Genomic DNA, 16,772 nt, shown 5'->3' on the forward strand with positions numbered 1-16,772 from the left:
GCAACACGTACAAAAGTGTGTGTTGAGTATTCGTGAAAGACATTCACTGAAGAGGATTGTGATGAAAAATTAGAGAATGATAGCTGCAAAAGTCACTGCAGGAGAGAATGTTGCACTTATGAACCCTGTCAGCATTAAAATAACATGAATGGAGCTTCATAAGCTGGAAGCTGCACGGCGAGCTGAAATTTCCAATGCAAAAGCCCATAACTGGTAAACATGGTCCCAAAACCATAAAACTTGCTCTATAGAGCAATGGAAGAAAGTCATTTAGTCAGATGAATAATTTCACACTGTTTCCAACCCCCGTCTACATTAAGATCTGGTGTCCACTGTCACAAGCCCACGATTCACACTGCTTGCAGCCATGTCTGAAATATAGTGGGAGTTCCGTGTTGATTTGGGCACCCATATTGTGATATTCCATGGGCCCATGATTACTCAGTGAGGTCAATTCACTGCCACAGATTATGTGATCATTTTGGTTGATCAGGTCCATCATATGGTGCAATGTGTGTTCCCCAATAGTGATTCTGTGTCCCAAAATGACAGGGCCCCTGAGCTTACACCATCCCAGACAGGTTTTGTGTGCACAATGATGAATTGTTGCATCTGCCCTGGCCACCACAGTCACCAGGTCTCAATATTATTGAGCCTGTGTGTTCTACTTTGGAGGGAAGGGTGTGTAATTGCTATCTGCCAACATCATAGTTATCTGAACTTGCCACTATTTTGCAGGAAGAATGTTATAAGATTTGTTTGAAAACCATACAGGACCTGTGTTTATCCATTCCAAGATGAGCGGAAGCTGTTTTGAATGTCAATGAGTTTCCTCATTTCACATGATTTGTTCATTATTGGAACACTGAACATTGCAGTTACTAACACCCACACATAATTGTTATTCATCAAATGATTTAAAATTTGTATTAAAAAACCTTTGAAATAACAACAAGTAATGAGAGAAATATGCTATCAGACTAGTATCCAATAGCACCATAAAAACATTTAAAATTGTGACCATTAGCACAAAAATATGCTAGAGATCTAGTCATTTTGATGCATGTTACAATCTGCCTGGCATGTTTATTTTACTCACATGAACACACAAAATTACTTCGTTAGCCAGTAGTAGTCATGATATAAAACAACAAATTTAAGTGTGGCAGTTTTTGTGTCAAAATTTACACTCACCACTCATCACCTAATATGTACGGCATTCCTCAAGGCAAGTCATTCAATGGCCTCTTCTTCAGTGCACATACCACATTCAGTTAAAATAAGGCACCCTACCACAGCAACACCTCATGTATCACATTCTAAAGGTTCTTTATGACTCGGTAGAAAGCCACATAGTAAAGGGCAATATCCATTATGTTTAACATTTCACTCAGAACTCACTGAAGCTAGAAAGTTTGTACACGGCCTCATAATTACTGTATTTATTTATTTACACAGTTATTTCACTTATCCCTCATTTTATTTTTCCCATTTTTGTCCTCCACTCCTCACACCTTGGTTTTCCCCTCTCATTTTTGTCGTAGTTCTTGATAGCACTATTTACTTCAGTTTTCTTTTAATCATCTTTTACTTCTCACCTGTCTTCCTATCATCTCTGGGCTGAAACTAGCACACTCCTTATGAATGTAATGTCTTTGACTTGCTACTCTTTGACACCATCCCCTTCATCTAGTTTCCCCTTGTCCTCACACCACAGGAGACCCTCTCATCCTGGGTATCCGAGTGATCTGTTCCTCCTCTTTCTAAACTTCCCTAACCCATCCATCTTTCCTCCCTGAGGAGGGAACTAATAGTTTCGAAAGCAAGGATAGTTTCTTGTACTTTTGTTTATGTCTATTGGCTGTCCTATGAATTTTGCGTCTTGAAAGTAAGTACTGGTTAGCCATTTATGTCTCATGATGTTATAGGTTTCTCAAGTGAATTTTCTTTTTAATATAATTACTAAACTTCTTCCTTTAGAATAAATCCACGTGGTAAACAAAGTTATTGTTTTAACTTGTCACAGACGTTTGAAGTAGTATATAAACCACTACAGATTAAGAATGCATTACGCATTTTAGAAGTGTTGTAGAGACCTGTTCAAAGCAAACAAATTCTGCAAACAATAATGTTCATTTGCATCAAATTTTATGTAACAGAGGACTCTGTTGCTCATCAGCCTGGCAGTGTTTGAACTACAGGCAAATAAAGATAATTTGTCGCAACAAAATAGAAATGAGTTCTTTCAATTACACTGGTTTCCAGTTTTTTACAGTAACCTAATACGGTGAACGTAGTGCCAGCAAAACTACTACTCTTCAGCACAGTATTGTGGTGTCACATATCAACACAATCTCAAAGGCAACACAAAGCTGACAACGGACTGGGATGTTTCTGCCTGACACTGAGATGGCTGAACTCTGTTTCTAGCTGAATTATTTGTAATGAGTCTTCTTATGCTTGGAGAAACACAGTTCACTAATCATTTCTGCTCCTGTCCCACTTTCCTACGAGAGTCACCACACCACTCCATAGCCCAACTCTGGTTACCGTTGGATACAAAGTTGTGCACAATAATTGTATGTCTAAAAGCAAATCACAATGAAAGGCAAACTTACACATGTATTTAATTTACTCTGGGCTGTCTGCAATCTCTTGTTCGCACCATCCAGTAGAGACTCAAATGGTTCAAATTCCTTTTTACATCTCTGCAAGTCAGCAACAGCTTCTGCCATTTCCTTTTGTTTCTGTAAACACAAATGTAACGGTTTTTAAAAATGTATAAAGAAGTATAACCCGTGTCATTTTAACCTCTGAGAGGACAACAAGGCAAACATGAATTTTACACAAAATTAACAGAATGCACATTTTTAAATAGCTACAAATTCAAAGGAATTAAAAAATCATTGTAATCAGTGCAAATGAAAACAAGTTACTAGCTTTTAGTTGCATCAAAATGAAGAGGTAAAGTATCAGGCATCTGTTTACAAAAGTATCACTTCTTACTCGTCTATTTGCACATACTGACGATGCTTATGACTGCTCAACATTGCTTGAAGTATAACACCTTCTGTGATGTTCTATGTTTATTCATGGCAAAGTAATTTCTGCTTCAAAAACTGTCATGGACAACGACATTTTGATATATGTATACAACCCTAAGGAGATGCAATATGTGAAGTGGAATAAAGTGTTATGACAAGAAAAAAAGAATGCCAGAATAAAAACAATCAAAGACTTATTTTTCTTCTCATGGAATCATACATCAATAACAGGTTCCCAACATGCAGATGGTCAAATTCTGTTTACCAGCTACAGGTAACGAAACATTTTTGTAAACAACTTTGTTAAAACATGTCTGATTTCTGGTAAGACAAGTCATGGGTGATTTGCCACAATAATGCACCCATTCACATGTCCAACATTGTCAAAAAAGGTTAAGAGTAAACTGGAACTACAGTTCTCAAACACTGCCCTTCTCCCCAGATTTCATCCTCAAAAACATTTCTTTTAATACAAGAACTTAGGGGAAACATGGAAGGGCACATTTGAGGTACCTTGAGGCCATTTAGAAGACAAGGATGTTGTGAAAAGAACAATTTTGCTTTTGCTTTGAAGTCTGGAATGAGGAAATAGAGTGATGCTCTAGTTTTCAGTAAAGTGTTATACCTTGTTCACATGACTCAATCATAATGAAACATCTGTTCTAATCAGAGTTTCTTGCGCAATAGATTCTTACATATGTTACTGACCCTGTTATAAAACCTGCCCATTACCACAGACTCATACCTCACATTGTCATTTCTCTTAAGAATAGCTCTCATGCTTGACCCTAATGATTTCCCTCTCTGAAACCAAGCAAGCAGTAATTTTTCTCGACTCTGTTTACCCATCACTTTTATTAAATAATTCCTCTGCCAGGGGAAGAAGTTCCAGAAGCTACAGATTCAATCAGGCTTTTTAAATTGTTTACCTGTCAACTGTTATTGTTTTAGCTGCTGGCATACTAGTGAAGACCTTGCATGGTCATGGTAAGAGGGACAGGAGAGGAGTGGTATCTGTCATCAATGAAAACAGCCACTCCACCTTCAGCCCTGTTCCCAATAGTATCGTCCTTCCTGTAGGGTTGGTAACCCGGTAATGCACATGTGTCAGTGACTTTAAGATGCGTTTCTTGTAAGCAGATGCAAAATGGTTTCTCCTGGACCAGAGGCTGTAATTCTTCCAAATGTGAACAATGCCCATTTAAATTCCACAGCAACACAGAAATCCCTGTGGAAGCCATTAGCAAAGGTAGTTCTTGTGTTTCTCCCTCAGAGATGATGATTTACTGGGGAGATCAGGGTTCCTGACTCTCTGGATCCTGAGATTAGAAGACCAAATACTAAAGATCATAGCACCCTCAGAGAGGGAGAGAGTTCGCAGATCCGAAGATTTAACTACTGCTTTCTTGGACTTAGAACTGCTTTTCGAAGGATGTTTTTCTTAACTGATGGGAAGATGGCTCAGTTGGCTTCTGATGGTGGGTAGTGGTACATGGCTTAGGTGCCAAGTCCATTGCTGATGGCTTTCAAATGATTTAAGTTTCAAGTGGAGCATTGCCCCCCTAAGGTACACCGACAAGTGCATGTGCTTGTACTTGAATCTGTGGTCTGATTTTGTATGGAGGCATCACATTTAGTGATTGGTGTCATCAGGGCCAATGCAAAAGAAGTAGCAAAAACCGAAGGCTGCATAGCTTTGAAAGCTTTCTTAGCTTCACCATAGGGTACGCGTCTCTTGCCTCTCACCTCTCAAATTTTCCTTTCCTCGTTATCAACCTAACTCTTTCTGGTCCACAATGGGTGATCCCTGGAGCAATTTACACATTTCGGAGGAAATGTACACGAACTGCCTGATTTGTGAGCTGAGCCTCCACAATTGCCACATGTAGCCCTCCCATTACATCCCTTAGTGGTATGGTCAAGTCTTTGACATTTGTATTATCGCACTGGGTTTAGAACAAACAGGTGAACCTAAGACAGATATAGCCTGCAAGGATATGTTCAGGTAATTCCGGAGTACTAAACGTTAGGATAAATGTAGCCGATTTTTCCAATTTGCCACTGACTCTCCTCATATAGAACTGCACTTCCACGACAGCTATATTTTTCCATTCCTCACGTAACTCCGCAGGGTCCACCTCAATTATGTCAGAGCAGGTAACCACACCCTTACTAAAGTTAAGGGTGTTATGCAACTCTATCTCGACTGCGTATTCAGCTAAGGCCTGACATCCCATGAGCTTGGTTATTTGGACTGAATTAGCAGTTTCAACTAGGAGAGTTCCATTATGAAATCGTTTGACGCTTTGTAGAGGCCCAGCTAAACCTTTCCAATGCCTTGCAAATACAGAAAGGTGAGATCTTCTCAAAGGTTCCTCCTATTCACTTGATAACAATGAAAGTGTTATGGCACAGTAATGCCCTTTTTTCTATGATTCTGAGACTTCTTTTCGGGAGGACTGACCAACTGAGCTCTCTTTGAAGAGTGGATGCAGGTACTACCTGACGGAACACCTGTTCCGTCAGGAATAGTAGTTTGATGAGACCGTTCCATAGCGATCCCTCGAAACACTAGGGAAACAACTGTCGACCCTGGCAGAGCTCTGCATGAATGAGCAAGCCTTATACAACTGGCGGCAGCAGGTGCCCCAGCAAGTAGATAGAGGGGTTTGATATGGAGGTACGTACCTTCCCCAGGGTCCAAGTAGTGAAGCCAAGACCCCCATTCTCCAAAACATATAACATTCCACTGCTGTGCTGCACAGTGGTCGCAGAGCTTACAGTGACCAGTCCCCAGATCAGGAATCCTGGGGTCACCGAGCCCGTACTCAGCAAATGAATGCTGAGCCCCTGAGGGGAAGGAAAAGGACTAGAGAGATCTAGGAGGAGGGGTAAATTTCGGAAAATTCACCCAGAACCGCAGGTAGGGGAGATTTATTGGACACAATAAGAAGAGTCTTTTCTTCTCATCCTGTCTGGTAAGCCTCCCCTGACCCATGGTTCTCAATGAATTTTCCAAAATCTACCCCCTTTCCTAGACCTCTCCAGTTCTTTTCCTTCCCCCTCTTCCTACCCCTTCAACCCTTCTACCTGAAGGAGAAGCCACTGGCTCCGAAAGCTTGCCTAATTACTACCTTATTTTGTGTGTGTTCTGATGTGCCACTTGGTGAGCACATTTTTTAATCTATCCAGTCACATTATATTGTCGAAAATTGATAGTTTTCATTGTGAAACAAATCATAAAGTATAAACTCTATACTTTTCTGCTGTTCATTGCTCCTAAAGATGTTCATTTGTTACAACAATGATATAATCTGAATCCCAATGCCCTGCCTATTATCAGCAATGGTAACTTTTGTTTTTCAAGAATAAAAATTTAGCAGAAGTGTTAACAGATCATGACATCCTGATTGAATTCTCAGGGTGCTGCAGGAAGTGGAGGAAGCAAGGTCCATCAACTGAAACCCAACACAAATGATAATTGCAGGGAGACTAGAGCAAGAGGGGAACATGCTGCTCTCTCCTTATACAATGCTGGCACTGTACACATGCTAACTGCTTCAGCACAGAACAGCACAACAATCATTTTGTAATGTCCACTATACATAAAGGTATTGCATTTTTAGATATCCAATGTTAGAAGTGGCAAAAAACTAGTCACTTCTGGCTCAAACTAAACTGACTTGTGCAGCCATCAGCTGATCCAGAACAAGGGAACCCTCATTCACAATACTGTGAGCAAATCATACTTTTACTGTGCTTAAAATACCAATATTGTATACCTACAGTATCGCATTTCAAGTTTGTTTTCAAATTCAAGCTGCATTTGTTTAATTTAAATAGAACTTACTGAATTCTTCAATGACTTTCATCCAAAAGAAAATTAGAGACCATAATGCATTACATAGGTCCCTTACTAAGAAGAAGAAACACATTGCACTGATAAAGTGAGAACCATATAAGTAAAGTGTGTGAGTGAAACAACAATAAATCTTAACTCTGCACTAAGTAAAAATTTATCCTTTTCAGAATGAAATTTTCACTCTGCAGCAGAGTGTGCACTCGCAGGAGAGCTTCTGTGAAGTTTGGAAGGTAGGAGATGAGAAACTGGTAGAAGTAGAGCTGTGAGGACGGGTCCTGAGTCATGCTTGGACAGATCAGTGGTAGAGCACATGCCCGTGAAAGGCAAAGGTCCCATTCGAGCCTCGGTTCCGGCACACAATTTTAATTTGCCAGGAAGTTTCACTTATCCTTTTGGCTGCATAATGACATTAAGTAGAAAAAAACTTTTCACTGTCAATTTATTTTTCTGTAAGTCGTTCGTGTATCCTTTCAATTAACTTTGATTCCACTGTTGTGCACAGCGACCAAAGACTATAAGGAAGAAGAGGCACACAGCAATCAGTGGCAATCTCATTAATTTTTATTACTCTTGCATATCCCGATTTAGGCTATAAATAGCCATCTTCAGTGCATTTGAGTTACAATCCAACAAACTCGTGGCAGTAAATGTAACCGTATGATCTTATTGGTGTATAGGCAGAAGGAAACTCCTGCCTATACACCATTAAGATCGTATAGTGACATGTACTGCTATAAATTGGTTGAATTGTAACTCAAATACACTGAGGATGGCTAGTCACAGCAGAAATCTAGATATGCAAGAGTAATAAAAACTAATTGAATTACCACTGATTATTATGTGGCTTTCCTTCCTTTCAGTTATTCAATATCTCAAAGTAAAAGGAATAACATCACACTGAGACTTGCTTCCCATAATATGTGTGATTTTCCTTAACTACCTCTATTCAACCTACACTGCCTTAAGTTTCTTAGCTAACACTGTTTTAATGCCTCTCTCATTTTACTCCCAACCACAGAATTTTTCATCACAACAACCACAGGAGTATGAGTGCATCACATCATTTCTATTATTCTATTCTGTTTCTCCTCAGTTTTCATCCTCTGAATTTCACCTTGCTTATTTAACTTCATTTTACTACAAACAATCCTGTCGGAAGAACATCCACAACTGAGCATTATACTACAGGTTGAAAATACCGCTTCAGCTGTAAATTTCTTATCATTCCGGTTTCGGGCTCTCATAAGCCCATCCTCAGGTGTCGCACTGGAAACAGCAGGAGGCGGGAAATAATTTTCACATGCCACAACACATATCAAAAATATAAAAAAAAATTATAAAAAAGTTTAAAAAAGTATTTCGAAACTGCTGGTCAGGCTAGGTGCAGTGAAACCTATGTCACTGCAAAAGTGACACCAGACAGTACTACGGACGACTGCCTGGGTAGGGAAATATACAAATAATACCAAGACACTTACACTGTGCTGTGGCCCCTAACTGCTATGGTGGACGTGCACTAGGCGCGGTGTGATACCTATGAGTGAACAGGGAGTAGTGGATACGAGTAAGGAAGCAAATTGGTAAACCATAGTGGCGAAGTGCTACCATCTATTGACAGAGAGAAGAATGCAGGGCCACCAGCCCGGCCGTTCACAATTTGAATTAGTGGTTTTCATTTTAAATTTAAACCATTAATTCTTTAAAACAGGCATCCATGACACAAACAAACTCGAAGTATTAGGACTGTACATGAACAATAACAGACATTAGAAAAATCAAAAATTTTGAAAAAATAAATGTAATTTGGGGGGGGGGGGGGGGGGGATGGAACTACAGACAGAAAACATGCTCTCATTTCAAAGCGACCATGTTTAGTGGATGATCAGCCATCAAAAACATTATATCATCTTTTTGTAAATATTTTAGTCATACTTTTGGTCTTTTTTTTTTTTTTAACATAGCTGCGCAACAGCAACGGTTCCACGTAAAGAGATTAAAAAACAGCCGACCAGTTGCAAAGGATAAAGTAATCTTTACCTAGGTTTCGATAGGTTTAAATCTATCTTCTTCAGAAGGCGGCAGTATTACATTAACATGGAGTGATATGTCATTGCCGTTTTTACAAACATCTGCATAGCTCCATTAGTCCAAATAAAATATAGCCCTGAGAATAGGGTTTGTCAGACAAATAAAAATAAGTACATGGAAGTTAGAGAGTGCATAAGCAACTTCTGAAGAAGATAGATTTAAATCTATCGAAACCTAGGTAAAGATTACTTTATCCTTTGCAACTGGTCGACTGTTTTTTAATCTCTATACTTTTGGTCCCTAATTTAATTAAGATTAGTGTCTTTGTACCTAAGGGCCAGACATTAGAGACTAAAAACTTGACAGCTGTTACAAAGACCACCTTACCAAAAACTTGACAGCTGTTACAGAAACTGTCACCAGAGACACAACAGTTAACACCAAAATGCTTTCCATTCTGACTCACCAAAGAGATAACGTCTAATCCCAGGCAATGTATATTCACAGTACACTCAATCTTTCCTACCTGTTCAGTGTGCACTTTGTGTGCTTTGTATACAGCCCATACTCTCTTCTTCTTTAATAATTTCACAGCTTCTATGCAGGCCATCCTCTCCTTAATGTTGTTTACTGTCACTGCCAACCTGAAATGATTAAAAATGTAATGTGAGCTACGAATCACCAACACTGTAATTACTATTAAAGTTTTGCTAATTATTTCAATTTAAAGTAGCTACAGCAACAATTGAATTTCTCCTCAGCAGGTGGTTTCTGGTGCAGAAGAATATTTCCTGAAAAGTATGGAAGAAAGATTAGAGAATAGCATCGTGTCGATAAGATCTTCAGAAATTGAGCATCTGCTCAGATGAAAGATATCAGCTATGTCCTTTTAAAAGGAACCATCCAAGAACTTGCCTTAAGCAATTTGGGGAAACCATGGAAGACCTAAATCTGTATGGCCACACAGGAATCTTCCCACAACTGCATCTCCTCATTCTGCATTGTTCCCTGATGGTACTTTCATCACTCCTTCAATATCATACTGGCTCCTCTTGCTTGCTTCATACATACAGCTTGTTCAAACACAATACAGTCATTTAACAGAACACACTAATTCAATGTAGTCTCTGGATGCTTCTATATCAATGGAAGTGAAGATAATAGTACCATGAGTGTGACAAAATTCTAGAAACAGATGTTGCTCCCTTTACCAACGATTTGTGTAGAACTGTTACCAACGATTTGTGTAGAACTACTGTTAATGTGAGCTATTCTCCATCATCTCAATTAAAAATGAGAGCATCAAGCTTCATAAATTTATTTTTTAGCTAATTTATGCAAATATGTCATTTATTACTTAAAATGGTTATCCTTTCTTTACCAAAGTCTTCTGGTTTTGTGATGCACCAATGTTTCAAAGAATGAATCAGGCTGTCATTCAGCGCAGACCAAACTTTTTCAAGTTTTCTTCCTGACCTGCAAGAAAGCACAACACAAAACAAAATGTGCCTGGATACTGAACAGTGGTGAGAGATCTATGTTTGTCATGTTGCGACACAGTAAGGTGCATGAACCACGTTTCATCCACAATCACTACATCGTCCTGATACATACACACTTCGTGGTCCTCCAGTTAGTCAGGGATTATTTTGTATGCAGCTCTGAATATGAAAATCTTCTGGGCCACATCAACTGCACACAACTGACTTGCAGCATGTTCTTCCCTGGTGACCATGTGGGACTTCAGGATGCAGCTCGATTGTGGGGAGGGGGGGATCATGGGGAAGTTTTTGGGGTCAGTAAATTATATTCTGATTAACTTCTGGACTCCAAATCAATCTATAAATGCCAACAGATAAAGCAAAACCCTCAAGGGACTTTGCTGAGCCATTCAGAACAGCCGCTGAAGGGAGTTTGTGTATCTTGCACAGTAATGCTTGGTTGCACACTGTAAACACAGTCAAGTTTGTCATCAGTTTTTGCTTATTATGTTTAGTTTGCCCATAATCCTGACCTGAACTTCAATTGAGCACACACCTAGCCAATGTTTTTTATCAGACCACGAAGTGAATGACAATGTATGAGCGGACCAGAGTTGGCAGCAGAGGCATCTGCCGCCACCGCCATTTTCCTCATTAAATTCTTGGCCTGTAGTGGCAGTTATGTATAAAAGTAATGGTACAACTGTGTAATATACGTGAAGTATCACAAACACATGAGCATCTACTTAGACATGAATTATTAACATCACTTTCCATTTCAGTATTTTATATACATACAGACACACAGAGGCGCGCACGTGCGGCACACACACACACACACACACACACACACACACACACACACACACACACACACTTTGTCTACAGGAGGATTCGAAAGAAAGACAGATATTACATTTACCCCCTTGTGAGACGAGATGGTCAATGTCTTCATGAAAAAATGTTTTCAGTTGCCTATGGTATCATGATTGTCCCCAGCCAATATCTAAGCCATTTATGTCTAAGCTAACTAAAACAAAGACAGGAATAAACCCACTGACAGGTGATGAATGTATCACTAATAAACACTTAATGACGACCCAGTGACAGGTGGTAAAAGTCACCAATTGTACTGATATAAACAAAAGATTTGAAATGTGGTCATATTAGCTTGAATTCAACTGCAAAAATATTATCTCTATACACACTGACAACTACCTCACACAACATTTACCCTAGTGCAATACTTGCTATCAACAATTAGTCACAATACAGTAACTGTAACGTGCATAACATGATACTAGAAGGAGAGGTGACACATATCCATTACTCTGCCTTTGTGCAGCACAGGACGAAGTAAGGTAGTTAACCATTAATAAGGTTGCTTACCAGTAATGTAAAAGATAATAATCATAAAGATCAATATGTCATAATTTGTAATAGGAAGGTGTATTACACAGTAAACTAACTGAAATATTTCACATTATAATAAGAAATTGCAATTATGGTTCTCACAATGTGCAGATAATTAATGTAATTCATAAATTAGACACACCTACACCAAAATATACGGAATGTACACTGACGAGCCAAAACATTATGACCACCTGCTTAATAACTTGCTGGTTCATCTTTGGAATGCAGTATGTCGCCGATTTTGCGTATCATGGATTTGACAGTTTGTTGGTAGGTTCATGGAGGTATGTCACATCAGATGTCCATGTACAAGTAATGTAATTTGCTTACACAGTGGGCTACTGATTTGTGTATGCGGTGATGGAGCATATAGCAACCCAAACGGATTCCACGGGATTCACATCAATTGAATTTCGTGGCCAAGTCATCAACGTGAGTACACTATCCTGCTCCTCAAACCACTGCAGAACGGTTCTGGCTTTGAGACACAGACAATTATTCTGCTGGAAAATACCATCACTAGCGGGGAAGACATACATCATGGAGGGATGCAGGTGGCTCACAGCTGTCAGCATGTCTTCGATTACTGCCAGGTTCCATGCAAGTGTGGCAAAATGTCTACCATAGCATAATACTACTCCCATTCGCCTTCATCCTTGGCGTTGTGCACATTTCGAACCACCGTTCACATGGATGACAAAGTTTGAGGAGCTGACCCATCAACCTGGCATAGCAAAAATGTGATTCATCTAATGAGCCACAGTCCAATCTTGATGATCCTGTTACCACTGCAATCATAATTTACAATGTTTTTGGGCCAACATGTGAACACTTAGGGATCGTCTGCTGCAGAACCCCATGTACAATGTATGATGAGTAGTGTGTTCTGAAATACTTGTGTGTGCACCAACATTGAGTTCTTGTGGCAGAGATGCCACAGATCGGCACCTATCCTGCTTTACAGAGCAAGCAAGCCTCCAAACCCCAAGTTCTGAGAAGAGCCGTGGACATCCAACCAATTATCGCACAATGGTAGTTTCACTGTCGTTCTACCTCTTTCCATAGATGCTCAATAGAGTAGCACATGAATATTCAAATAGCTATGCTATTTTTGAGATATCATTCCCAGGCTCTGGGTAATAATAACACCACCGTCATCAAAGTCCCTTATATCCCTAGATTTTCCCATTTGTGGCCCATGTCATCGCTAGAATGATTCCCAATCTGTCTTCCATCCACGTATACGCTTTCCTTACAGCACCACATTCCTGCAACAGCACCAGGCCACATCCAACCTCATGGCATAATGTTCTGGTTTATCAGCGTACGGCATAATGTTCTGGTTTATCAGCGTAGAAGCATCAGATTCACTTTGTGCTAGATGAGTGCCTGAAGCTCAAAGAAATACTTATGTACTCCGCAAACAACTGTAAAGTGAATGGCAGAGGGCATTTCCCATTGTATCTAATATCCAGGTTTCTTCTCAGAACCATTCGCTTGTGGAGAGAGCGAGAAGGAATAAAAAATTCATATGCCTCTTGAGCACTACAATTAATTTACTTTTTCTTTGCAGTCTGTATGTGAGTGACACATTGAGGGTGTAGTATTTTCCTAGATTCCTTATTTAATGCTGGCTCTTGGAACTTTGTAATTGGGCTTCTTTTGGCATTTAGCAACGATGTTCAAAATCCAGCCAATTTTTTTTTTTTTTTTTACCTTCATGAGAAATGTCAGCACTGTTGATAAAGCAGATATAAACGTACATACGCTATTTTAACTATCGCATCCAACAACTCTTAATTCAGGGAGTCTTGGGGCCTGAGTGACTTGCCCTTTGTTCGTAACTTCCCTCATTCTATTCTCTCTTCTCCCCAAAGAAGGAAATGTTAGTCCCAAACACTAGGATAGTACACATACAGAGGGTGGACAAAAATATGGAAACACGAAAAACGCAACATATTACCATGTTTAATACGGCGTAGGAAAACCATCGGCTTTCGAAACAGCTTCTAGTCATCTCAGAATAGATAAAAACAGCTCTTGTGTAGTCTTCAATGGAATCTTATAGCATTCTTCCTGCAAAATATTGTCAAGTTCATGGAACAATGACGGAGGTGGAAACTGCATACATACCCTTCTCTCCAAAGTAGACTGAAAGGTTGATTAATACTGAGATGTGGTGACTGTGGTGGGCAATCCATCCTTGTGCTTACAAAACCAGTCCTGGATGATGAGAGTTGTGTGAAAAAGGCGGAACACAGCATCACCATTGGAGAATAAACTCTGTGCCAAGAGATTAACCTGATTTGCCAAAATGCTCACATAACCCTTGGCAGTAATGTGACCTTCCAGAGCAATCATGGGGCCCATGGCATACAACAATATGGCTGCCAAAATCATCACTGAACCCACACCATGTATCTCCCTTGGGATGTAAACTCGCCCAGAAGTTAGAAACAGTGTGAAACAAGACACATCTGAACAAATAAGTTTCTTCCATTGCTCCATAGTGCATGTTTTATGGCTTCGGCACCACGTTCTCGTGTTACAGGCATTTGCATCACTGACAAGTGGTTTTGCAGTTTTCAGCTCGCCTTGCAATTCCCTGCTTATGGAGCTTCAAAAATAGGGACCAATACTGCAGGAAATTCTGTACATTAGCTCAAAGGTATTTAATTGGGGCATGGAGCACTGTTTAATTTCAGCAGTTTCAGCTATTTTTCAATGTCAATGGCAATAATAACAACAGCACATGTAATGACAAGTGCAATGGTTTCAGTTTACAATGCATGCAACACAGTCTCAAACTTAATAAAGAAGAATTAAAAAATATAAGAGCTCTGAATATCAAGGGGAATGGAGCACAAGAACTTCATCCTAAAGTGTTCATATTTCAACAGAAAACAAATAGTAATAGCAAACTGCAGCACATAAACACAAAGAATGCAGTTTTATGTTGCAGCAGTGAAATGTGTTGTTAAAGAAGAGAGTATATCCTTTTTTTCTTTCTTCTTTGAGGTTATACATCCAACAGAGTAGTGTTTGATAAACAGCTTTATGTACATTTTATTTTCAGGAAAACTTCTTAAAATTTTATCTATAGTAGGAAGTTGTACAGCCTGTTTGAATCCTGTTGCTGTAAGAAATTTTCATAGATATTATTTGGCCAGCAAGGTGAGAAGATGTGCTGTCATTAAGTTTCTGAAAATCAGAGTTTGTGCCAATATTCTGAGTTAAATTCCACATCTCTCCACAGTGTCACATTGAGTGAGGGTCTGTCCATCAGATGGATGCATTACTACTCAAGAGGAGGAGTAGGATGTATGCCAACACCTGTGTTTTGCCAGTCCCTCCCCTTTATCCACAACACAACATTGTGCAAGCACAATCAGCAGTAAGTCACAGATACACACTTGATACTTTATAATTGGTCAGAGGAACATAATGGCAAACCACCAGGATCTTGCCCAGGAGGGCAATGCAGGATTTCGGCATCTGCTCCATATGCTCATTTCCACAATATGGGGCCGACTTTTTGATTTACTAAGTTATGTCCAATATTACTTGCCCAAATTCATTTTTTCTTCAACTGTGTGATGTCCTTCAATTGCCCATTTAACTTCCTTCAAGATGTCCATATGTATTCCAAAAGTCATCACAAGACTTTTGGAAGAGGATATATAGTGTAACAGTATTATTTTGCCTCCTCGTATAGCTAACATGGCTGGTGCATTGGAAGATCAACTCTTGCCAGGTCTTCATTTAGGACTGAATTTATTTCTTGTTATTGTCATGGTGCATGATAGAAAGTAATATTTTCTTTATTCTTCTTGGAACAGTGCCTGTCAGAGTTTTGAGCGTAAGTCTTTATACGATATATAACTTTACTGTAGCATCTTCCAAAACATACTGAGTATTTCTGATGGCTAACGAAGCCCGTGATAAATCATGCAGTTCTATGTATATTCTCCTCATATTCTATCATTCTGTGTCTCTTAAATTAATCTATACTTGTAAGGGTGCCAGGCCAACATGCAGCACTCATGAATTAGTTACATAGGAGTTTTGCAACAGAGCTCAAACTGTTCTTCTACCCACCAATACCAGTTATTCTGGATTGCCCAGGTGGCAACTGTCTTTACAACATATGCTTAGTTCTCATAACAATCTGGCTGCAGCCTTCACTAGTCTCTGGCCCCACCTGTCTCTATATGATTTATCCACTTCCACCCCAACCTTACACACGCCCACTATCGTTCCTGTGCACCTGTGTAATCCTTGCCCCTTCTCTGCTACTCCCTTCTCCTCTTCCCCCCCCCCCCCCCTCCTCCCCCCATCAAAGCATGCCAACGCTGCACGGTTGCAGCCCACCATCCCGCCCTAGTCACATCCCTGCACACTCCCACAGGAAACACTACAGTACATTTCCTGACTACTACTCCGCTATTCCCCAACTCTTCCCACCACACATCTCTTCTGTATCTCACTACCTATACCAGTTGAGATCACTGCTCACTGCATTCGTGCCTCAGCACCCTTACATAACAGTGACTTCTGATACTTCTTTTCATGCTTTTGCATTATTTTAGGTAAGTAGTCTGCAGCCCAATAAAATACTTTGTTGTCTAATCCCTCTGGCATATGTAGCAGCTTTGTTTCGGAACTGCCTTACTGTTATCTATTCCTTGACAAACTGAACCAAAGACTGACCCACAGCAAGAACTAGGTTGGTCGCATGACCGCTCTGAAGTAACGCATGCACAAGTACAGAGAGTGATTGCAGAAAAAGCCTTTGCAGGTATCTGCAGCAACTTGCTGTTATGGACATTAAATTTACTGTAGATGACATTAAATTTACTGCTGAATGAAGTAGGATACAAGTATATACCCCCAAATAAGCAGAAGGAAATTTCACAGAATAAAAATGCTACTGACAATATG

At 39.8% G+C, this 16,772-nt stretch overlaps 1 protein-coding gene across 1 annotated transcript in view; it reads right to left on the reverse strand.

Moving 5' to 3' along the window:
* Positions 1-16,772, reverse strand: part of LOC124796278 (structural maintenance of chromosomes protein 5) — a 183,611-nt gene that overhangs the window by 104,252 nt on the left and 62,587 nt on the right. The window contains exons 6-7 of the mRNA XM_047260396.1: positions 9,461-9,578; positions 2,619-2,747 (exon numbers count right to left, since the gene is read on the reverse strand). Of these exons, the coding sequence (XP_047116352.1) occupies positions 2,619-2,747; positions 9,461-9,578 (247 nt within the window). The remainder of the gene's footprint in view (positions 1-2,618; positions 2,748-9,460; positions 9,579-16,772) is intronic.

The sequence above is a fragment of the Schistocerca piceifrons genome, chromosome 4, assembly GCF_021461385.2.
Source record: "Schistocerca piceifrons isolate TAMUIC-IGC-003096 chromosome 4, iqSchPice1.1, whole genome shotgun sequence".
Classification (NCBI taxonomy): domain Eukaryota; kingdom Metazoa; phylum Arthropoda; class Insecta; order Orthoptera; family Acrididae; genus Schistocerca; species Schistocerca piceifrons.